General features: G+C 43.5%; 2 protein-coding genes across 3 annotated transcripts; both read left to right on the plus strand.

Annotated features, from left to right (window-relative positions):
* The first annotated feature begins 1,823 nt into the window (after positions 1–1,823).
* LOC112253437 (probable rhodanese domain-containing dual specificity protein phosphatase) lies at positions 1,824–5,452 on the plus strand. 2 transcript variants are annotated; one of them, XM_024425416.1, is made up of 4 exons: positions 1,824–2,416; positions 2,605–3,384; positions 3,676–3,812; positions 3,955–5,452. In XM_024425416.1, the coding sequence occupies exon 4, from the start codon at positions 4,026–4,028 to the stop codon at positions 4,605–4,607; it is 582 nt and encodes a 193-aa protein (XP_024281184.1). In that variant the 5' UTR covers positions 1,824–2,416; positions 2,605–3,384; positions 3,676–3,812; positions 3,955–4,025; the 3' UTR covers positions 4,608–5,452. The 2 variants fall into 2 exon arrangements, with proteins under 2 accessions (XP_024281184.1, XP_024281185.1); XM_024425417.1 differs by lacking the exon at positions 1,824–2,416 and having other exon boundaries at positions 2,450–3,384.
* Positions 5,453–5,729: 277 nt separating this feature from the next.
* On the plus strand, positions 5,730–23,619 carry LOC112253089 (prolyl 4-hydroxylase subunit alpha-1). Its single transcript, XM_024424999.2, has 15 exons — positions 5,730–6,458; positions 14,680–14,777; positions 15,031–15,127; positions 15,211–15,362; positions 15,547–15,684; positions 15,765–16,004; positions 16,406–16,629; positions 16,850–17,026; positions 17,637–17,707; positions 20,430–20,529; positions 20,619–20,672; positions 21,133–21,198; positions 21,321–21,389; positions 21,503–21,599; positions 22,395–23,619. The coding sequence occupies exons 2-15, from the start codon at positions 14,681–14,683 to the stop codon at positions 22,463–22,465; spliced, it is 1,653 nt and encodes a 550-aa protein (XP_024280767.1). The 5' UTR covers positions 5,730–6,458; position 14,680; the 3' UTR covers positions 22,466–23,619.
* The last annotated feature ends 597 nt before the right edge of the window (positions 23,620–24,216 follow it).

Below are 24,216 nucleotides of genomic sequence, written 5' to 3' on the forward strand. Positions count from 1 at the left end.
CATCATGGTGTTTTTACAGTAGGTGTTTATTCCACTTATTCAACATTCCACAATCTCCTCCAGCGTCCCTCTTCTTCCTCTCCTCTCCAAGCAATATCCACATATGAAACAGGTTGGTGGGGTATATTAACCACAGAAGCGTGTTCCATATCAACCAGGTTTAAAACAGTGCCCTTCCTCTGTTCTGTGGGGTAGCGGTGGAGTGTGTGATGGCCAATGGCCCGAGCGGAATGCATTTTCCATGAGAACCTACATGAACACTAAGCACTCATTTAGGTATTGACATCTAGATGGACTTTAACCTCACAAAGTGTCTCTGTTGGTGGGCAAAATCCACTAACAAATAAAGTATGTGTCTATATATTGTTGAAAAGGGAAATATTGTTACATTTGCATTGCATCAAACCCCATCTCTATTGTGTTTAACAGAAAAGGATTAAGCAACAGTAGCCCTCTAAAATGAGTGATGAACAGTTGTTCTACACACCATATGTAAATAGATCACCCAACGGTGGCTGATATAATCCCTAAAAGGAGAGGTGTTTTCAGATAGAACAATCTGACAGATTTTACCCCATGCATGCCAGCTGGTTATATACCCAGGATGCAAATGTATGCATTGTATACCCTGAAGCTATTTGGAAAATAACTGTGAGCCACATTGTAGATGGTTATAAACTTTGACACATTGTACAAACAGCATGGCTTGGTCCTGGTTTTATGCTATATGCTTGTAGAGCTCATACTATATGTAGCCTATTGTTAAAAGCACATATACAGTACCTGTGTGTGCCATGATTGCTTTCTATACTGTATGGAAGTTCTGTTAGACCTATGTATGATATTTGACTTTCCTTTCTTAAATTCCTAAATAAACAATGTATTTGTCTGATCTATGCTCAGCATTTGTAGCCATACATATTTACCTTATCATTCAACTAGGACACTAGAACACAAATGTGACATGCCATACTGCTTAGTATGACTTCATGGAGGTGTGTCTAATCCTACAGTAACCCTGGTGGGAATCTCATCACTGATCATTCACAGCGTGGTACAGACATCTGCTTGTGACATTGTTGACCCCCCCTCTCAATTCAAAGGGCCTTATTGGCATGGGAAACATACGTTTACATTGCCAAAGCAAGTGAAATAGATAATAAACAATAGTGAAATAAACAATAAAAAATGTAGAGTGAACATTACACTCACAAAAGTTTAAAAGGAATAGAGACATTTTAAATGTCATATCTCTCTCTCCGCTCGCTCTCTCTGTCCTAACTCTCCGCAGCACTGACACTCCTGTGCTATTCCAGCAGAGGAGAACAGCAATTATCAAGTATTTCTGAAAACATTTTATTTTTTTGGCCTGAACAAATGACTGAAAATACATGTGTTAGTGAACACAGAATATGCATGTGAGTGTGTATACTAGCTGGCCTCTGTATCTCCCTACCAAACTTCACAACACCTCAGAAATGTCTAGTAACCTGAGCCATGAAGCCATCTGGGCAAAGCGCTCAAAGTAAACAGACTCATGTGACTTGAGAAGAGAAGGAGGTTCTCTGGTCTCTGTATTCAAACAGCAGAGAGGGCCTAATGCATAGCCAGGGTACTGTAGCAACATGCCTGATCAAACTAGCACACAACACAGTGTGGAACCTGGAGAGACGGATTCATCAAGATTGGTTGATACTTTATCAGTAACATCAACAGTTCTACTTATCAAAATAATTAATCAAGCTGAAGTCCTCACCATTGTGTGGTTGTGTTGTATTGTATAATAATATAAGCTTATACCCCTAATATATTTCAGTGTCTATGACTGCCATAGGTATTCATAAAAAGATCAACAATTGAAATATCTGTTGAACATGTTGGAGGTGTTTAATGGATCTGTCGATTGTAGAATAATATAGAATAATTATTGACTGAATCATTTGATTTGGGAGGGATGGAGTCATATGACAGGGGTCCATGAGGAAAACCTGATTTGGGGTGGTGTTCATGGTCTGACTAAATGGTAGACTGAGACCGAAGGCCATTCTCTTCTTTCTATCACTCTCCTCCCTCACCTGTCACAGCCAGCACCCATGTGGCATTCTAGAGCACTTATCACTGCTAAGTCGTCAAGGCAACCCGCTAAAATAAGGCCCTGACAAGGAGGTGTGAGAGTGACTGAGAAAAAAGGCAAGGAAAACAACTCTTTTACACCGGAGCCAAGCAAACCAGTTTTGTGGCAATTTGACAGACATTTAACCGTATATATATTTGGTTGGCTGGTCAAGAATTTGCCAGAAATTTTGACTATTCTCACTATGGAAGGATATCTCCCTGATAAGGGAACATAGGGGGCAGCAGCTGCGCCTCCCAAATGTCTGGCACTAGGAAACAACATGGGCATAGTGGTGTCCAGGTGAGTGTAAGGTCTAACTGCTAGCTATAGGCATCTCAGCTTGTGTCAGTAGTCTAATATGGGTTACCGTGCATGCATCCCTGAAGAATATAATTATGTTGGTCAAATATATTGCTGAATAAATAATACATCTAATGTCCTTTGTTAACGCTGGGTAATGCAGCTCTGTCTTTGTGTATTTGTCTCAGAGTGACTAACTGTCGTGTAGAACCATCCAGAAAACGCAGCAGCGCCTTGCAACCAAAAAACAACACCCCCTACAGGAAGGTCAATGGTACTATCAAATCATCCCAATGTAACACACTGACTCCAGTGCAGAGACATACCCAAGGTAGGTTATCAGCCCATATTAGATCAAGTGGATATAAGATTAAGTATAAATGCGGATTTAAAGTTGTGACTGGAGTTATCATGAGGGGATTTATGATCAAAGGACCACAATCTGGGCCTCCCGAGTGGTACAGCGGTCTAGAGCACTGCATCGCAATGCTAGATGCGTTACTACAGACCTGGGTTCATTCCCGGGATGTGCCACGACCGGCCGTGGACGGGAGTCCTATAGGACGGCACACAATTGTCCGGGCGAGGGGAGGGTTTGGCCGATGGGGCTTTACTTGGCTCATCATCATCACGCTCTAGCGACTCCTTGTGGCGGGCCGGGTACCTGCAAGCTGAACCCAGTCGCCAGTTGAACATTGTTTCCAATATGCATTTCGGCTCTGTGTGTATGATTTTCTCTGATGTGTGTGTGCGAGCGCAGGTACATGTGTGTGTGCATACTGTTGTCCAGTAGTGTGTGAGCCTGAGGTGCAGGAGGTGTTAATTCCTACCTTCCCAGAGAGGGTAAGTGTGCAGAGAGGCTACATCACCCCCCAGCAGGTATATAACCTGTTGAACGCAGAGGCTGGACATCCCGCTCTACATGATCCGAATTACATCCTCATCCTGGACTGTCGCAGTGCAGAGAGGTGGGAGCACTCACGCAACACAACTTCAGAACACAAACATGCACATCCAATGTAGCCACTTGATCACTACACCTCACAGACTTGTTGTAGATATGTGGAAGTAGTGTAGGGGCCTGAGGGCACAGTCTTAATGTGTTATGAAATCTGTTAAAATTGTATAACTGCCTTCATTTTGCTGGACCCCAGGAAGAGTAGCTGCTGCCTTGGCAGGAACTAATGGGGATTCATAATAAATATAAATACTTACTGTAAAAGCATTGTGTTGATATGTGTGTGTTCATTGGTTGTCAGGTACAAGCAGAGTCATCTGGTTACAGCCAGGGCTAGTGTGACAGTGATCCACCCAGATCTGGGCTGTCTGATCAGCTGTGTGCAGCTCCAGGAGTTCTCTATCATATTGTTGTACGCTGAGGAGGGCCACAGCCCAGGTAATACACTGCACACTCCTTTGCTACAACATAGGGAGCATCCGACACAATCAACACAGACACTGTACAACCTCAGCAACACAAAAGCACCCTTCTAACCTTCACTGTGTGGTTGTTTTATGTCTGTCTGTGTGTGTATCAGTGGGCAGTTTGGAGGCCAGGGCAGCCTCCCCGTTCCTCCAGCGCTGCTTCTTCCAGCTCAGTGACCTGGGCATGGACCCTGTCATCCTCCTAGGGGGCTTCGCCGCCTTCCACACCCTCTACCCCTTCCTCTGCAACTCCCGCATGCCTCTTCTAGAGCCCGACAGGTACGCCCTCACCATCTACCCCTCTGAGATCCTGGAGGGGGAGCTCTACCAGGGCTCAGCTGCTCAGGCCTCTGACTACCACATCCTTGAGAACCTTAACATCACCCATGTGGTCAACGCTACGGCTGAATGCCCTGATGCATTTCCCAGCACCCTCAGCTACCTGAGGCTGCGGCTGAGCGATGACGCCCAGCAGGACTTAGTGGAGGCGCTGCCCCAAGCTGCGAGGTTCATCGCTGGAGCCCTGAGCAGCGAGGTTGGGGGTAGGGTGCTGGTGCACTGCAGCATGGGGCGGAGCCGTAGCTCAGCGCTAACGCTAGCCTTCCTAATGCAGCACCAGCGCTGGACACTGCTGCATGCCATCCGCTGGCTGAAGGAGAGGAGAGCATGCACGGCGCCCAACGTGAACTTCCTGCGGCAGCTGTTGACCTACGAGGAGCAGCTGTTCGGACGAAGGCTTACCTCGCTGGACGACATCCGCCTGTGAAGTTATGTGGTTTGGGCAGTGCAGTTTCTGTGCATAATTCATGGAGAGAGAGGTGGACTGTGGACAGAGCCCACTGTGATTCAAATAATGGCGTTTTTAATGACTCATTGGGAGAGTTGTATGACCTTGATGGTCTTAATAACTTTAAGCAGTTTGGTTTTCTTTGTCATTGTTGCCCTAGGTCTAGGACTGTGTTTTATTAAGGGTTATTTGAGGGATGATGTTTTTTCAGAACACTAGGACGCTGATGTTGCAGCATTAGAGTGAATAAGGGGAGAGGAAGTGAATATATTTGCATCAGTGCTGATACCAGCTTATACAGAGGCCATCTGTGTATTCAATGCTTGGTTAGAAACTTGTTCAGCTCTAATATTTTGTCTGGGACCTGGTAGAGCTACAAATAATATAAACATATTTCCCTGTTCTCCTATCACTGAACATAAAACTACTGAACAGTTATGCTTAGAAGAAAGCAGAGTCATTTGGTGGTTACTAGACATTTTGCATTCAAAGTGAGGATGCTCTGTGTATGAAACACGCAGACATAAATTCCAGTTGAAAGGGCCTCAAGAGGTCAAAGTTGGGTTGTTATTGCCATATCGTTTACACCTGTGTCCAGGCCTTTGAATGGAGTAATGAAAGGCAGAGGAAATGGAGGAAGTAACCTACATAAATTAGTACAATAGTGTGTTTTAAAAACTGTGAACAGGTCACTGCAAGGATAAAGGAGAATGGGTATTGAGTTGTTTTTTCCCCCAATACAAAAGTGGACACACATACAAGAGTTTGTTCACACTGACTGTACCGTGCAGAAAGGTACTTTCTTACAAAGTAATAGATGGTTGTTTCTGTACACAGTGCTAACAGTGGACTATCCCATTTGATTCATAAGACTGAATGTGACTGAATGTACTGTATCCCCCCCCCACACACACACATACACCAAGCTCCTCCCCTGCAGCTCTCTCCAGCCAGCTTCCTTCTAGAAAAACTGGGAAGCAGATCGAGACTCTTCTGGAATGTGGAAGGACCACATGATAAATGACCCCGCCTCCTACTACTGGGGTGAAATTGGCGTCTATAAAGTTCTTAGTACCTGTGCCTGTTAAAGAAATAACCATGAAACTTACAGTTAACAAATCCAAATAGAGAAATTCAGTTTGGTGTGACTATTGCAGCCTGACCTTTAGGCTAAGGGCCTATAATGGCTTACATTGCTTAAATTAGTTACATACACATATTAAATTTTTAGGGGCAAACTGTCAAAGTAAGAATCAACCAACATAAAAGGACAAAAACATTTTTTAGTAGGGCTTGGGTCTAGGCTAATTAAATGTAAAAGTGTTCAGATGTGGACATAAACCAAACACCAGTGGTCCTCTACAATACACACTGTAAACAATAGTGCATTCTGGAATGCCTAATAGACTAATTATTCATCATATTTAGGAGTAACATCATTTTATCACGTGTCTGGAGCAAAACGTCCATGTTAATGGTTATATCCCAATAATGACAGGGAAGTAAGGGAACACTTCAGAATTGGTGTGGAGGCATGCTCAAAAATTCTCCTCTGAAATTTCCCAGTACCAAACTAGGGTTGAGTGCGTGTGTGCGACTCTGCACGTAGCAGTTTCCGTGGATAGAACCTACCGCCAGATGGCGAGCCGAGGACCGATGACACGCCGAGGCGAGGATAAGAGCGACTGGAGGTTGGGGCTGTCATAAACGGTACCAAAGCAACGAGCAGGGACACCTTTGGAGAGCTTGCGAGCGGCTGCCGGGAATATATTTTGGCCACCGGAGTGTTTTTGTGCCACCGTTCCAAGACAAGTCTCTCTTATCATTTCGGTAATAATTCATGTTTGTTTGCATGTTGACAATTATCTGTTTGTCTAAACCTAGCCTAGTGTTGAATTTGATTACCATATCGGATGAGACCTGTATTATTAATATATCAATAACTTTCTCTACAAACACGTTGCATGTCCAATATGTGATATCAATTGCTTTTAGTCAGCCTATTGTCTCTATTCTATCAATCACTCGTCTTGCCATTTATTTATTTGTAGCCTACTTTACGCACAAAACCTAGCGCCAGGCATCCTATTCCAAACCCATCCACTGCGTAAAATTCCGATGCAACGTGGGTATGAGTTTATTTACACATGACTGTGCCTGCGAAATCTCTCCGTCTCAATAGACTAGAATGCTTTGAAAACGTTACAGATATTGCTATATTAGGCTATATTTTAAAATGGACATAGTTATGAATATGCCATGGCATTAGCAGGCTATCAAAAGGAAATGTTATACAAACCTTCCTTGGCTAAAATTAATAAACCTGACACTAAACGAAATCGACAACCGTGGCTGTTACGTCGTTGTTAGTGATTGTTACATAGCGGCAAGTCATTTATGCACACGTTGTTACATAATTAACGTGTATTTACTGATCTACAAAGGCAAATTGTGTTTATTGACTGAAGGGGCTAACTGAGTTACTTACTGAATTAACAAGTTGTCTCAATATTCAGTTTCTTGCCGATTGCACGTAGTAGAGCAATCACATCATTCACAAACTCACATCCCGAGAAACGTCCTTGCGGGGGAGGGGCGAAGACGTGGCAGTGCTCTCCACCTTCTCTCTGACTGATTCTGGAACTTTCACTCATAACTACAATACCGGTCAAAAGTTTTGGAACACCTACTCATTCAAGGTTTTTTAAATTTTTAAAAACTATTTTCTACATTGTAGAATAATAGTGAAGACATCAAAACTATGAAATAACACGTGGTAAGCAAAAAAGTGAATAGATCAAAATCAATTTTATATTCTTCAAATAGCCACCCTTTGCCTTGATGACAGCTGTGCACACTCTTGCCATTCTCTCAACCAGCTTCATGAGATAATCACATGGAATGCATTTCAATTAACAGGTGTGCCTTCTTAAAAGTTAATTTGTGGAATTTCTATCCTTCTTAATGCGTTTGAGCCAATCAGTTGTGTTGTGACAAGGAAGGGGGGTATACAGAAGATTGTCTTTTATCAAATAGGACTAAGTCCATATTATGGCAAGAACAGCTCAAATAAACAAAGAGAAACAACAGTTCATCATTACTTTAAGACATGAAGGTCAATCAATACGGAAAATTTCAAGAACTTTTAAAGTTTCTTCAAGTGCAGTTGCAAAAACCATCAAGCGCTATGATGAAACTGGCTCTCATGAGGACCGCCACAGGAAAGGAAGACCCAGAGTTACCTCTGCTGCAGAGGATAAGTTCATTAGAGTGACCAGCCTCAGAAATTGCAGCCCAAATAAATGCTTCACAGAGTTCAGGGAACAGACACATCTCAACATCAACTGTTCAGAGGAGACTGTGTGAATCAGGCCTTCATGGTCGAATTGCTGCAAAGAAACCACTACTAAAGGACACCAATAAGAAGAAACACAGGCCAAGAAACACGAGCAATGGACATTAGACCGGTGGAAATTTGTCCTCTGGTCTGGAGTCCAAATGGGAAACTTTTGGTTCCAGCCGCCATGTCTTTGTGAGATGCGGTGTGGGTGAACGGATGATCTCCGCATGTCTATTTCCCACCGTAAAGCATGGAAGAGGAGGTGTTGTGGTGTGGGGGTACTTTGCTGATGACACTGTCTGTGATTTGTTTAGAATTCAAAGCACACTTAACCAGCATGGCTACCACAGCATTCGGCAGCGATATGCCATCCCATCTGGTTTGGGCTTAGTGGGACTATCATTTGTTTTTCAACAGGACAATGACCCAACACACCTCTAGGCTGTGTAAGGGGTATTTTACCAAGAAGGAGAGTGATGGAGTGCTGCATCAGATGACCTGGCCTCCACAAACCCCCGACCTCAACCCAATTGAGATGGTTTGGGATCAGTCGGACCGCAGAGTGAAGGAAAAGCAGCCATCAAGGCAAAGGGTGGCTATTTCAAATATAAAATATGTTTGGTATTGTTTAACACTTTGTTGGCTACTACATAATTCAATATGTGTTATTTCATAGTGTTGATGTCTTCACTATTATTCTACAATGTAGAAAATAGTTTAAAAAAAGAAAGAAAAGCCCTTGAATGAGTAGGTGTTCTAAAACTTTTGACTGGCAGTGTAAGTCTTTATTCTTCTTAGCCTGGTGTCATAGACTAGATTTAACATATTCAACTTAAATCCGGATCACTAAATTGAGTATGTTAAGCTTGGCATGGTTACATAAGACAGAAGGTTACTTAACACAAATACGAAAGTAGGGTGGCTGGGTAGGCATATAATGAGAATGTCATGCAACATGTTCGAATCTCATCACAGACAAGTTTCAAATTTGTGCTAATTAACAACTTTGCAACTACTTAGCATGTTAGCCAAACCTAACCGTTTAACAGAACTCCTAACCATATCCCCTTAGCCACCTAGATAATGTTAGCATTAGCCACCTTGGCAACGTTAGTCACAACAAATTGGAATTTGTAACATATCTTGTGTTTTTCAAATTCGTAACATATTGTACAAATTGCAATTAGTAACATATCATACTAAATGGAGGATGGACATCCACAAATGAACACATACAGTACCATACGAAACATAACATATACTAATGTGAGTATCCTGGATTTACATTTACTATGTTACGTCTACCCCTGCATCCAGGTAGTTATTCTCCCAAAAATGACTGTAGTACAGTTTGGGGATTTTTTACTTTTCAGGTTTATGTAAGTATTTGGGCTTCAGCAGCCCTCAAATATATGGACTATAGTAATAGAATGAATTGATGTCACACTTCAAGTTTGTTTTTGGTGTCAGGTTGTGTGACCTTTGTGCCTCCCCTTTCACTGATATTTCTCACCCGACCAGGATAATACTAAACTGGGCCAATGATGTCCTGTCAAATGGTGCATTTTGAGCTCTCTCTCTAGTGGGGTGTTTTTGTGAAAACCATGGCCACTGGTAAAGAGTTACGACTGAGGATAATGATATTACTTTGAAGGTTGTAGCTATCAATTGTCCTATTAACAATCACCCATATTAGCAAACGTATTTAATTTCAAAGTTCACATTACTCTAGTAGCGCCCTATAGGTTATTTATTGTAATGAACAATATCAGCAAAATCTCCATGATAAGTGGTCGGTTTGGTCGGTGTCGATCATTTCCGGATTATCTTTCCACCTATAGTGTGGGGTCATTGTATCAGGGGCGCAACTTTGGTTTTAGAAGTGGGGGGGAAATAATAATAATAATTCTTATAAAAAAAATATTTTGATCCAGTCGGATATAACACTCTAAACAGCCTACCCGACCACTCGGAGACGTCTGCATGGTCTCACCGTTGCCTCGTCTTGTATCACATTCCAATGATAAAGCTGTGGGGGATAAAAATGCAATTTCAGAATGTGAGGGGGGGCATGTCCCCCCCGTCCCCATTGAAAGTTGCGCCCCTGCATTGTATGGTTTATGTTGTATAAAATTGTAAAGATAAGACCTTTATTAAATGACTTGCGAGGTTAATACTTCTCTTCTATAATATCAGTGGTTTTGTATGTCTAGGATATTGCAGGTTTTACAGAGTATCTGTACAGACGGGTGCTCCACGACTCTCCCTGAAAACCACAGGAATGGAGCCTTCATATCTACATTTCAAGTGTCAAGTCATGCAGTCTGAAATTTCTCCATGGCATACACTCTTGGCAAAATAGGTGATATCTAGAACCTAAATGGGTTCTTCAGCTGTCCCCATAGAATAACCCTTTGAAGAACCCTTGTTGGTTCTAGATATCACCTATTTTTCTAAGCGTGTAGGCCATGGAGAAATTTCAGACTGCATGACTTGACACTTGAAATGTAGATATGAAGGCTCCATTCCTGTGCTTTTCAGGGAGAGTCGTGGAGCAGAGAGGGTTCTACATGGAACCCAAAAGAGTTCTACCTGGAACCCTTTTTTGTCTTTGTGGTCATAACGGATCAGTTAGCATCCATCATAACAGGTGATTTTTATTTAACTAGGCAAGTCAGTTAAGAACAAATTCTTATTTACAATGATGGCCTACCGGGGAACAGTGGGTTAACTGCCTTGTTCAGGGGCAGAATGACAGATTTGGATCTTGTCAGCTCTGGGATTCAATCCAGCAACCTTTCAGTTACTGGCCCAACACGCTAACCACTAGGCTACCTGCCACCCCCTGTGCTTATAAGATATTCCAGTTGAAGGTGAAACAAAGCTCAAACAAAAGGTTTCATTCTAATAGTGTAGGATGTTGACACTTAGTCTGGTCATCCAAAGTTTAGTCATGACTGTGTGTGTTTCATCCAGCCTTTGAAATACACTAACAGCCCCTATAACTCCCTTTTAAAGCCTCAAACTTCACTTCACAAATGCCGAAACTGTAACAATGTGAGGCTAATGATCTAAAACTTTAAAAAATGGGATTGACAGACCAGGAAGGTTTTCTCACTCACAAGTGATATTCTGTCTGTGGCACTGGCACAATACCTATGTCACCTAATACAACCACCACCTGCTTTGCCAATCCCTTGTCCATCCCTTGTCAATATTTCCTTTTCCCACTTGCTCTCTATTTGCCATGCGTTAGTAACTGGAGGGTAATGACTGACTTCTGTAAGTGTAGCTTGGACATGAGCCTCAAACTGTGAATGAGTGATTGAACCTCATTGAGGTGTGTGTGTGTTTCCCAGGTAACACATAGTAATGAGAGAGTTGACGTAAAAGGACTTAACTCTACAGTAGCACTGAATAACACTAACCTCAGGCTTGTTTGAAACAAATAGGCCCTACAGGCATATGACAAGTACTAACAGATTATTGGTCCAAGGAGGTTAAACCTCAGGGAAAGAACGCAGACTCATTTTGTAAAGTGGTTCGTCTGTTTTCTATACAGGCATAGTGATTTCTCCTGGGACTGGTTACTGCTAGTTGAAACCCAGTTACGTATGGGCGTCTGTAGAGCAGCCATTTGAGGTTAGTGGCTCTCTTAGAGGCTTGGTAACAGTAACACTTTACATGCTCTGGCATAAAACTTTGAGGCCATTCTCATAACAGTGACACTGTCACTACTGTCTCTCTGCAATAAGGTTGATATTCTTATGAGTTTTATAGCAGATTGGCAGCATAAGTGAAGTGTTACTGTCATTTGAGCACCAGTGCGAAACATTACTTTAAGTGGTGTAGTACTGTGTAAGACAACTCTGTGTCTCTCTGTGATAAATAGAATTTAACACATGAACGTATAAAGCATTTAACGTGTACATACCGTTTTGCTCTTACAGTTCTTGGCTTCTGGCTCTTTCCACCCCCTGTTGACCTTCATAGAAATATCACCTGTATGTTTCCTTTGTTTTCAATCAAATCCTCACTCTGTTTAAGAAAATGAGGACTTGCCTAAGCCTGTCCATTGCCTAAACCCTCAGTAGATAGTCTCTGTTGGCTGAGTTGGTGCCAGAGGGGGGAAGGTACGTGCAATGACCTTTACATTGGCAGCGGGTTAGTATTTTTTATACATACTTCATACTTGGCGCTGCTTTCAATCCTGTCTCTCTTTGACCTCCTTATTCATATCATGGTGAGTTATGCGTAAAGGTAATCCTATATGCCATAATTATAGATATCCAAATATTAGAAATAGTACTTGTGACCTTATTTTTTGGGTCCTTCCTACTTCCTCAGCCTTCTTCTTTTTTCTTCTTTTTTTCCCACCTTTATTTAACCAGGTAGGCTAGTTGAGAACAAGTTCTCATTTACAACTGCGACTTGGCCAAGATAAAGCATAGCAATTCGACACATACAACAACACAGAGTTACACATGGAATAAACAAAACATACAGTCAATAATACAGTAGAACAAAAGAAAACAAAAAGTCTATATACAGTGAGTGCAAATGCGGTAAGTTAAGGAAATAAATAGGCCATGGTGGCGAAGTAATTACAATATAGCAATTAAACACTGGAATGGTAGATCGGTGGAAGATGAATGTGCAGGTAGAGATACTGGGGTGCAAAGGAGCAAAATAAAGAAATACCAGTATGGGGATGAGGTAGGTAGATAGATGGGCTGTTTACAGATAGGCTAAGTACAGGTGCAGTGATCTGTAAACTGCTCTGACAGCTGGTGCGTAAAGCTAGCGAGGGAGATGTGAGTCTCCAGCTTCAGAGATTTTTGCAATTCGTTCCAGTCATGGGCAGCAGAGAACTGGAAGGAAAGACGACCAAAGGAGGAATTGGCTTTGGGGGTGACCAGTGAGATATACCTGCTGGAGCGCATGCTACGAGTGGGTGCTGCTATGGTGACCAGTGAGCTGAGATAAGGTGGGGCTTTACCTAGCAGAGACTTGTAGATAACCTGTAGTCAGTGGGTTTGGCGACGAGTATGAAGCGAGGGCCAACCAACGAGAGCGTACAGGTCGCAATGGTGGGTAGTGTATGGGGCTTTGGTGACAAAACGGATGGCACTGTGATAGACTGCATCCAGTTTGTTGAGTATGCACAGTAGATAACACGTGCACAGTAGAATGCAGATGTGTGTCACCAGCTTGTATGTTTTAGATGTCAGTGATCGTCAGTCTTGTGTCAAGTGTCTTCCAAACTATCTTCGAGGTTGACAGATTGGTATTTATGCATCAGTGCAGCTAGGATTTAGATGTATGCACCTGTTTTGAGTTATGTTTTGACTGCAGGATTTAAACAATATAAACTCTTACACTAGGATGAATTGGTGTGTGTCAGCTACAGGACAAAGAGTACTACTGCTTTCAGCCAGACCAGCTACTGTTAACACAGGGAGGTTATACTGCAGTCTTTGTCCAATGTTGCCATTAGTTCTTACATGCTTAATGAGATTAGGTATGCTAGATAAGCTAATGTGTAGAGGGGTGATTCATTTTTGTTGCTAAATAGATAAATCTGCTGGATAGTACTGTAGCATTCACGGAACTTCCAGTGATAAAGTTTCCCGCAATGTGGACTTGTCTCTATTGATGAGGTATTGTCTGTGTGTTTTAAAGACCCCAGGCTAATAGGGATGTGTGTTTGTGGAATAGATGTAATATCTATGTGTGAAGTCCCCTCCTCCCCTATCTGGCCCATCCATCCCCCTCCATGTCCATCCCTGAGGGCAATATAGACAGGCATGTTTGTTCAAACAAGGCCCACGCTACTTCCCTGACACACACACACTGGACGACTAGTGGAGGCTCGCTATGGGGGTAGGAAGAGCACAGTACCACTCCCGCAGGGCTAAGTCATGTCTAGATAGGGGCAGCCAGGCAAAAGCCATGACAGTGCCAACTCCAGAGCTCATGTGCCAAACTAGTCACTCTATGGCCACATCCAAGGGGTTATATTCATCTCAGTGTGGTGGGTGAGGCAGAGAGGAAGTCATTCAATGTAATACTGTTTTAGAGGACTACTCTCTTTGAAACACACGCGCATGCATGCACACACACACCCACCCACACACTCACTCGCTAACACTCCCTTTCTATTTTCTGTTTGCTATTTCCCCATGGCTTATCCTTCCACGGCCTCACACTGACGAAACCACTCTTTGGGGGTTGAGGATTGAGGCCTTGCTGTGTCAGCCTGCAGACAGCCAGGGTTAGGGTTTGTCCTGCCTTCAAGGAATGTCCATTCCCACTTCTATTTTAAGTATTTGAGAGGCAGCACAGGTATAGCTAATTGTATGTGTTTTCTGACCTGTGTGTCAGGACAGTCTAAACTGTGGGGGGAAAAGATCAGTGGACTATGATGCTATAAGTTTCAGATGTATCGGAGAAATTCTGTGAAATATAATTCGCAATTATATTCTTCATCAGGAAATTCTCTCCTGTAGATCATTGGACCATTCTGTCAAAAGGGAACCCCGCTGTTGATTATGACTATTTCTAGTACATTAGATGACAGAGTGTTCGAGTGAGCAAACAATATACGTTCATTGTCCTTCTTTCACTCCTCCTCATTCTGGCCTCCTCTCTTTTCCTCTCTCTGCCACCTCATCTTTCTCTATTCTATCTCTCTGTCTTTCTCTCTCCCAGTATGTCCAGGATGGAGCGACAGTGTTGGGGGTATTTACTGGTGTTGAGCTACCTGTTCCAGACTCTTTCAGCCCACAGTGACTTTTACACATCCATCGGTGAGACTCCTCCCTTCCTTATGAGATACATAGTCATATGGTTGTGAGACAGGTGTTGGGTCTGCCCTCAAAGCCTGTCTATCAAGCACATACTGGGCATTTTATCTACCCGGAAGTACGGGTTTCTACTCATTTCTCATCTACACAGAAGTTGAAAGATATAGTACACAGTGTATTCCTTATCATCATGTGTATGATTGGTTTAACTAAACTTAAAATAAAGTTTGATGATGTGTGTATTTTCCTCCCTTAGGTCACATGACAGATCTGTTGTACACAGAGAAAGACTTAGTCACTTCACTGAAGAATTATATCACGGCAGAGGAGAACAAGCTGAAGCAGGTTAAACAGTGAGTGTCCACACGCACACGAGCAACAGCACACACACACACAGAGTAGCTGAATTGTGTCTCTTCTCCCATCCCTCTCTTAGGTGGGCAGAGAAGCTGGATGTGTTATCAGCCATAGCCATGCAGGACCCCGAGGGCTTCCTGGGAAACCCAGTCAACGCCTTCAAACTGATGAAGAGGCTGAACACAGAATGGGGAGACCTGGAGAGCCTGGTGCTGAAGGACACCAAGGAAGGTTAGATATGATGACACTATGAAGTTCACATTAGAAGAGATGAAAAGGAAGTTGAAAGGTAGTCCCAAAGCAGCAACGACAGATACTCGTTTTTTAACAGAAAATATTTGCTTCAATGTTTGTTTGTCTTTTAGATGCTCACAGTGAGCATCCTCACAAATGAGGATCTCTGTCCTTCTCTCAGGCTTCATCTCTAACCTGACCCTCCAGAGGCAACACTTCCCTACCGACGAGGACCAGACAGGTGCAGCCAAGGCACTGCTCAGACTGCAGGACACCTACAGACTGGACACCAACACCATCTCTACAGGAGACCTGCCAGGTAATGTGTTAGGGAGCGCTAGAGAGAGAACCTCAGGCCTTTTATAATTTGTAAGTTTGTAACCACTGACTCATCCACAGGAGTGACGCACAAGAGCCCTATGACGGTGGAGGACTGCTTTGAGCTGGGGAAGATTGCCTACAGCGAGGTGGACTACTACCACACAGAGCTGTGGATGGAGCAGGCCCTGAAGCAGCTGGACGAAGGAGAGGAGTCCACCGTGGACAAGGTCACCGTGCTGGACTACCTCAGCTATGCTATTTACCAGCAGGGGGATCTAGGCAGGGCCCTGGAGCTCACCAAGAGGCTACTCATGCTGGGTGAGTTACCCTAATGCGGCTCAGAATGAATGAGTTAAACTAGTCACACCGGGAGTGATTTGAAGGACACACTGACAGAGTTAAAGGAGAGCACACTAAAGGAGCTAAGTTATGGGATGGGTATACTTGGAGGTTAACTGGTAGTGTAACACTGTGAATGTTAATGAGTGCTGAGGGAATATGATGCCATCCAGGTGAATCATTGAACAACAGCTGCTGACCTGTATGCCCAGCATAAACTGGTATAGAGGATTACTCATGAAATGTCCCAGGTGGCAATAGGGTCTGAAGTTAGTGATTCAGATAGATCCAGATGAAAATTCTAAATGACTCTTCCTTGTCTGTTTACTGTATGAGCATCAGTATTCCATCTCACTGTCCCCTCTCTCTCTTCACTCCAGACCCGGAACACCAGCGTGCCAACGGCAACCTGAAGTACTTTGAGTTTCAACTGATAAATCAGAGGAAGGCCCAGGCCCAGGAGGCCCAGAAGGCCCAGGAGGAGGGCAAGGAGCGAAGGAAGAGACTGACGAGTGATGCCTCCAAGAAGAAGAAGCGCTTCAGGGAGCCTGTCCCAGAGAGGAAGATGTATGAGATGCTGTGTCGAGGGGAGGGCATCAAGCTGGTGAGGAGGAATTACTCACTCACACACACACACAAAAAAATGTATCAACCCCTACAAAAATGTCCATTCATTATAATCAACATATAAATATAAATATTTCCTGTTACTGCAGGATTATTTTCCTGCTATAAAAACTGGCTCAAATGAAGATCCTACATCTGTACGTGTCAATCTGTCTATCTTCTTACCTCCCTCCGCCCGCCCCGTCTCTGCCTTGTAGACCCCCCGCAGACAGAGACGGCTTTTCTGCCGTTACTTTGACAACCACGGTCACCCCAAGTACCTCCTGAGCCCGGTGAAGCAGGAGGATGAGTGGGACCGGCCCTACATAGTCCGCTACCATGACATCATCTCTCACGGCGAGATCGAGAAGGTCAAAGAGCTGGCCAAGCCCAGAGTGAGTTCCACTCTCTGTCAGTGTGTGTGTGTGCTATATTGAGATAATAAGGGTTCAGAAGGGTGTCATGGCCACACAGATGTGTCTGACGGAAGGGTTTCATGGTCCTACAGAAGTGGATTTGCTGTGGATATGCTCTGAGGCTCGTACTAGTAACTGTCTGACCAGCTGCAGCTGTGTCTGCAGAGTCAAGGCCACTAGTAGACAGAATGAATAGGAAATGTTCATGCTAAACATAAACACTCTTCCCACTGGGCACAGACATAATTTCAACGTCTAGTTTTGATTTACATTTGGTTGAGTTGTCAACTAACATGAATTCAAGAAAACATGTCACCATGTCATTAGATTTAGGTTCAAAGACAGCATTTCCTTACATTGATGACTTTTTCAAATCCAATCAGTCAGAAACAGGACTTTTGCTATAAATGGTTAGACAGGATGTATTCCCAGAAGGAACAGCAAGCTTTTAGTGTGTGTGGTGAGGGGTGTATACCAAAGAGCCATGGAAGTGGAGGTAGGTTGAGCCCTGTTAGCCCACCCAAAGCAGGGTCTGGGGGGTGGAGGTGGTGTCAGGGTACCCTCTAAACCCCCTCTCCCTGCCTTATAGCTCCGCCGGGCCACCATCTCCAACCCCATCACTGGTGTGCTTGAGACTGCCCCCTACAGGATCAGCAAGAGGTAAGGTGTAGCCAGGTACAGGCAGGGGGGAGGAGGGTGTCAGGGGGGGGGTGGAGCAGGAGGGAGAGCACCCATAACCCCTCTCCTCATTCACACCCCAGCTCAAACCCCTCCTCTTACACCTGCCACTGGCCTATGCCTCTGAGTCCAGACCGTATTCCTCCCTCCCTCCAATGCTGGAAGACTCCTCTGCAGAAGCACAGAACCATACTTTTACTGAACCCTCCTTCACTCTCTCTGAATCATTTTCTTAGTCTAACCATAAATCAGATTCTAGAATAGTCCATGGGTGTTCTAGAAGCTCAGAGTATAAGCTAATGAATAAGGAGATATGATTGTATGGTCCTGTCTGTGGTGAAAATGTGTTTCTGCTCAGGAGTTCTCTAGGATGTGAACCCATTGGAGTGGGAGGAGAAAAGGTGTAGTTGCTTTTGGCCAACTAAGGGTGTGTCGGGAGCAGTACTTTTCACAAATCCTCTGTTCCTTTCATCACTAATGTAATCACTAGTTTAGCATTCTCCTAAACTAGAGAATAAACCATTAAGTTATACTACCCTTGGTTAAAGGACTGGCCCTGAAACAACCCCTGGCATACTGCTAGAATAACATTAACCGCTTGTGACCGAATCTGCTTTTCTCTCTCTGTTTCTTTCACTTCCCGTTTCCCTCTACTTCATCTATCGTTTTGGTGTGTTCTCTCTCTCTCTCTCTCTCTCTCTCTCTCTCTCTTTCTCTCTCTCTCTCTTTCTCTCTCTCTTTTTCTCTCTCTCTCTCTCTCTCTCTCGTGCCCGGGCAACTAGCCATGGCAGCCACAGTACATGACCCCGCTAACTGGGAAACTCGCCATGTACAGAGTCTCCAAGAGGTAAGGGGTCAAAGGTCATAATACATTTTGACCCCCCCCCCATCCCATCCCATACCGCCCTACATCCCCAGGATGTGCTATCCAGGTTTTGGCAGGTCTTTGGGTCAGTAGGGCCACCTCTTTCTGCAATGAATCTATGCTGCTCTCTTACAATCAGATGAATGAGGTCATTCTGGCTTCTCTCCTCCTCTGTGCTACTGTGCAGACAGGGCCAATTACACCTCAAGTTTGTGCACACGAACGAACGCACATCCACACACATTCTCTCTCTTCAGTTCATGATTTTGATGAGTAGTGAGTGCCCACTTGTATAGATCTAATATACCAGACAACCCCAATCTATGGTCAGACTGCTGATTGTAGGGGAACATGCCAATCTTTAGTCATAGTTACTTTAATAACTTTCATCTTCTTAAAAATAGAAATGCTCATGCCACACCCATACCACACCCATACCATCCCACATCACTTTGGTTTTTACTGCCCCTGCTTATTACTGTGTATATTGGAGTGTATATTTGTGTGTGTGTTTGCTAGGGTGTGCACTTGTGTCTGTATGCAAGTGTAGATGTGTGTGTGTGTCTGTCTGCCTGTGTGTCTGGGTCTGTGTCTTCGTGTTGAAGTATGTGCAACTGTGTGTGTGGTGAAGGGTTAACTGAACTGAGCGTGAACCTCATTTAAACTGACAACGAGGTCAAAGTGGGAGAGTAATCACAGCAGGGGAGAGAATTTGAAGGAAGAGAGACTTTTTGACCTAACCACCACTCTATCATGTCCAATTTATATTTTACCGTCTTCACTTCCCTAACAGCAATAAATCTAATAAATCACTTTACTCACACACACACATAGACTAACACACATCTTAGTTTTGAATTTGGCTAACCTTACAAGGAATTTCAGTATTAAATAATACACACAGTATATTGCACTGGGAAAGAGGAGTCATCTTATTGGCTGAGAGATTCAACAATGTATCCAATAAAAAGGGATGGTGTGTGTAGAGCAGATGGCTGAACTTGAATGGACCTCAAACGTTAGCCCTCTCACCGTGAAATCATTACGGCCACAACTGCTACAACTCTCACTTTATGCAGTGTATGGCAAATCTACTAAGCAGAGAATCTACCATTTAAATGCTATTTTCTGTGGTTTGACACTTTTTTATTTTCACACTGTGCCTTGTGGTGCATGACCCAGAAAAACGAAATAATCTTGAGGTCCATGAAATGACAGATAGGTTATTGTGACGTCTTTATATGATATGTGAAAGAAGCCATGACTCCCAGTGAGAATGGAATGCTCCCTGTTGGAGGGGGTGGTTTAGACCACTGGGCCAGGGTGGATGGTGAAAGGCTGGTAGTGTTCACTAAAAGCATTCAAAAAATTCTCCCCTCTGGGCCCCTAAAGTAAACTCATCAACCTCCAAAGCCCTTGTGACCCCCAGAACTCTCCCAAGTCACGCGATGACTGCAAACTCAGAGCTTCAACCTATAGAAGGCTTACATTATTGAAAAGTACATAAAAAATATGCACAACTGTATTTAGTTACTCCTTAACTTCACTCTGACCAATGTACGCTGAGCTGATTGGAGACTCTGTCGGGATGCTTTCTAAAGTCCTTCCTCTTCCTGTCTTTACGCTCCTCCTACTTCTCATGTATCATCTGCACGTAACACATGAACCTATTGTAGTTTATATATTTCATCTTCAGCAGTAGCTTGCAGCATGCTTTGTCTGTTCTCTCTCCCTCTCCTAGACTGTTCATCTGTAATAACTACTGTACTATAGGGACTTTACCACCCCCCTGTATTTGACCTGTTATCCTTGCACCCCTGTGCCCTTCCCCTGTCCCAGTGCATGGCTGACAGCGTATGAACACCCAATGATTGACCAGATAAACCAGCGGATTGAGGACCTCACAGGTCTGGAGATGGACACTGCGGAAGAGTTGCAGGTAAAGTGTGTGTGCTTGTGTGTGTGTCGTTGTTTGAGATGGTTGACAGTTACATTTCCAATATTAATGATCTCACTGTTGCTTTGCAGGTTGCAAACTATGGTGTGGGTGGGCAGTATGAGCCCCACTTTGACTTTGGACGGGTTAGTATTGCCCTGCAGCCTTGATTTAATGACCGCACACATTACTGCTGTATGACGTTTTTGGATTGCATATAGCAGGGATCATCAACTAGATTCAGCAGCCAGACGATTCTTTTCTTGAGCAGATGGACAGGGGGCCGGACCATAATTACTAATCATTTGTGGACTGCAAATTGACCGCAAGAAGCCCAAACAGATATACTGTATGTGATTGTACACAAATGTTAGCAAGGTTTGAAATGATTATGTTTTAGTCAAATGACATATCTCTCTATTATTTATGGGACTACTTTGGAACAGAATTCCAAAATTAAAATAACTTGGAGCTGTTTTGATGGTGTTGTTAGAGTCTTTTATGTAAACAAGAAAATCGAATGGGCAACCGTGACATTTAGGATCTGGCATTTCTGCTCATAATGATCACGTGATGTCAGGATCATTTGTTTTTCTCGCTCTACAGAAAGATGAGCCTGATGCCTTCAAAGAGCTGGGCACTGGAAACCGCATAGCCACCTGGCTTTTCTATGTGAGTGCTCTGTATTCATGGGACTGCTTCCTTCTTTGCCCCCTACCCTAAAATAAATACTATTTTTTTGGTCTCTTGAAGAGTCCAAGGTGATAATAGTTTATTTTTTAAATCGATTCTAGATGAGTGACGTGGCAGCAGGAGGTGCTACAGTATTCCCAGATGTGGGTGCTGCAGTATGGCCCAAAAAGGTGACTAAAAGCTTGTGAGCAATGAGCATGTGTATTTGCAGCCTAGAGTGTGTGTATGACTGTAGGTACATAGTTCCCTGTAACCTGTCTCTACTGTGTGTGATGTATTACAGGGGACTGCAGTGTTCTGGTACAACCTGTTTCCCAGTGGGGAGGGAGACTACAGTACAAGGCACGCAGCCTGCCCAGTATTGGTGGGCAACAAGTGGGGTGAGTTTGTGTGTTGAAACTACCTAAATTTAGCTCTGTAAATGTCTATGACACTGTTAAAACCATAGACATCCTAATAAATTACCATTATTACTAGTTACTAGTTAATTCCTAAATCTGTAGTTATAACTCCTGCTACTGTCATTCCTTTACTTTTCTCAAGTGATCATTGTTGTGGTCTTCACCAAGTTATCTCTGATATAAACTGAGTGTAGAAAACATTAAGAACACCTTCCTAATATTGAGTTGCCCTCAGAACAGCCTCAAATCGTTGGGGCATGGACTCTACAAGGTGTCGAAAGCGTTCCACTGGGATGCTGACCCATGTTGACTCCAATGTTTCCCACAGTTGTGTCAAGTTGGCTGGATGTACTTTGGATGGGGGACCATTCTTAATACACACTGGGAGCTGTTGAGAGTGAAAAACTCAACAATGTTGCAGTTCTTGGCACATACTACCATGCCCAGTTCAAAGGCACTTAAATATTTTGTCTTGCCCATTCACCCTCTGAATGGGACACATACATAATCCATGTCTCAATTGTCTAAGGCTTAAAAATCCTTCTTGAACCTGTCTCCTCCCCTTCATCTACACTGATTGAAGTGGATTTAACAAGTGACATCAATAAGGGATCATAGCTTTCACCTAGATTCACCTGTCTATGTCATGGAAAGAGCAGATTTTCCTAATGTTTTGTACACAGTATTCCAGACTAGAGTACTGTATATTTTTTTACCAGACTAGGCTATGGTACAGTAGCTAACTTCTTTCTCTGTCCTCCTTGTCACCCTCAGTTTCTAACAAATGGATCCATGAAAGAGGGCAGGAGTTCCGGCGACCCTGTGGCCTGAATGAGACTGCATGATGGGGAATGAAGGCTTTCCCTTCCACGCCCCTCTTCCTCTATCCCTCTCCTCCTCTACCCCTCTCCTCCTCTACCCCTCTCCTCCTCTATCCCTCTCCTCCTCTACCCCTTGCTTTCTCTTCAACCCCAGGGCCTGAGAGCACTGCTGTGGATGACAGGCCGTGAAAAGGGGGCCATTGGCATCCCTCCTTCTCCTCCTCTTCCTACCTCCTTCACGTCATCCATTCCTTACCCCAGCTCTGTACCTCTCTGAGCCCAGGATGTTTTGGGGCTTTCAGCTTGGACAGTATTAGTGGTGTTCTGACTGACATGGTGCTCTGATGGCTCTTTGATATGTCTCAAGTGAACACGTTGTGTGTTCACCCTTATGTCTTTGTTTGCACTCTTTACGGGCTCTGTACACAGCAAAAATGGTCATTTCAGAGCACAGAGCACTGCGTCTTGCTCTGTTCTAATGTAAATAATATGTCCTCTCTAAGTGCATCTCCATAGTATGCCATGGACTGTTTTCTCAATTCAGGTCAAGTGTTCACTCCATCTCTTATTTCAATACTGATGTCGCTCCAGTTTATACTAACATATCTCTCTCAAAAACACACACCACACACACTCCAACACTCCCACATACAGCACAGACAATCTTATGTGACGTTTAACTGTTTATAGCTGAGGTATCATTTGTTTATTGTTTTTTAAGATCTGGTTTGGTATTTAACTGACTTTGGATTTGAATACTCACTCACATTTTTAACAGAACATTTGATTCTTTGGCCATACAGATGAGTTGCACTTCCCCATTTGTGTGATGGAAAAGAGGGAGGGAGAAACATTGGACATGGTGTTTTTAAAATCTTGGAAAATTCAATCAGATTCATGCAACCTTAAAGTGTATCAATGTGGGCCCATCCAAAAAAAGTTGTGGTGTTTTTTAGAAGGCAAGACAAATCATTTCTGGTGTTTTCCCCACTGAAAAGTATTGTGAGGCCTGTTTCTTTATGTAATACTATCTGGGGGCCTCAAGGAGAAACATGATATTTATATCTGACAAGATTCACCCATTGTGTGGTTTGTACGTCCTTTCAAATTTGCAGGAATATTTTTGGAAGTGTGAAATTAATGTTTTCTATAGAAATAAAGTCTAAATGTCATTGCTACCCACCTGAGTGATGTTGTTTTTTCCCCCTCTCATCAACTACATTTTAAAGCCCTCAGCTATGACCCCTACATTTTCAGGTGGGTGTTTTGTAGGCCATCTTCACTAAAATATCCAATAGGAAGTAGTGTAGTCTATGATGGTTTATAAAAGCTACAATGGATGTGAGAGATGCTATGTACTGTTTATGTGTGAGGAAGGAAGAGAAAGTGTGTGTGTGTGGTCAGCTGTAGATACACGGGGCCATATCAGAACACTGGCCTGGCTCCAGATTGATTGGAAGGGAGGAGGCCTCTGTCTGTGTTGGTGAATGAAAGAGTGTGTTTGGTATCATCAGAAATACAATATTGTGTGCATGTGTGCATGGATGGGTGGGTGAGGATGCGCCTGTTAAATCACTGCTAGGACCTGATTGCTCACACACCCTTGCCTTATTAGAGTCCAGAATAACATTCCTAAGATCTGCACTGTTGGAGGTGACAGTGTCCAGACCTGGGAATTAAATTCCAAGAGCTAACTGCGGCTTCTCTCCCTAATCACTTCAATTATCCTATGGTGTCCTACAGTGCCTCTGTGTGTACACAGATGGGAAAGCACT

The sequence above is a fragment of the Oncorhynchus tshawytscha genome, linkage group LG06, assembly GCF_018296145.1.
Source record: "Oncorhynchus tshawytscha isolate Ot180627B linkage group LG06, Otsh_v2.0, whole genome shotgun sequence".
NCBI classification, from domain to species: domain Eukaryota; kingdom Metazoa; phylum Chordata; class Actinopteri; order Salmoniformes; family Salmonidae; genus Oncorhynchus; species Oncorhynchus tshawytscha.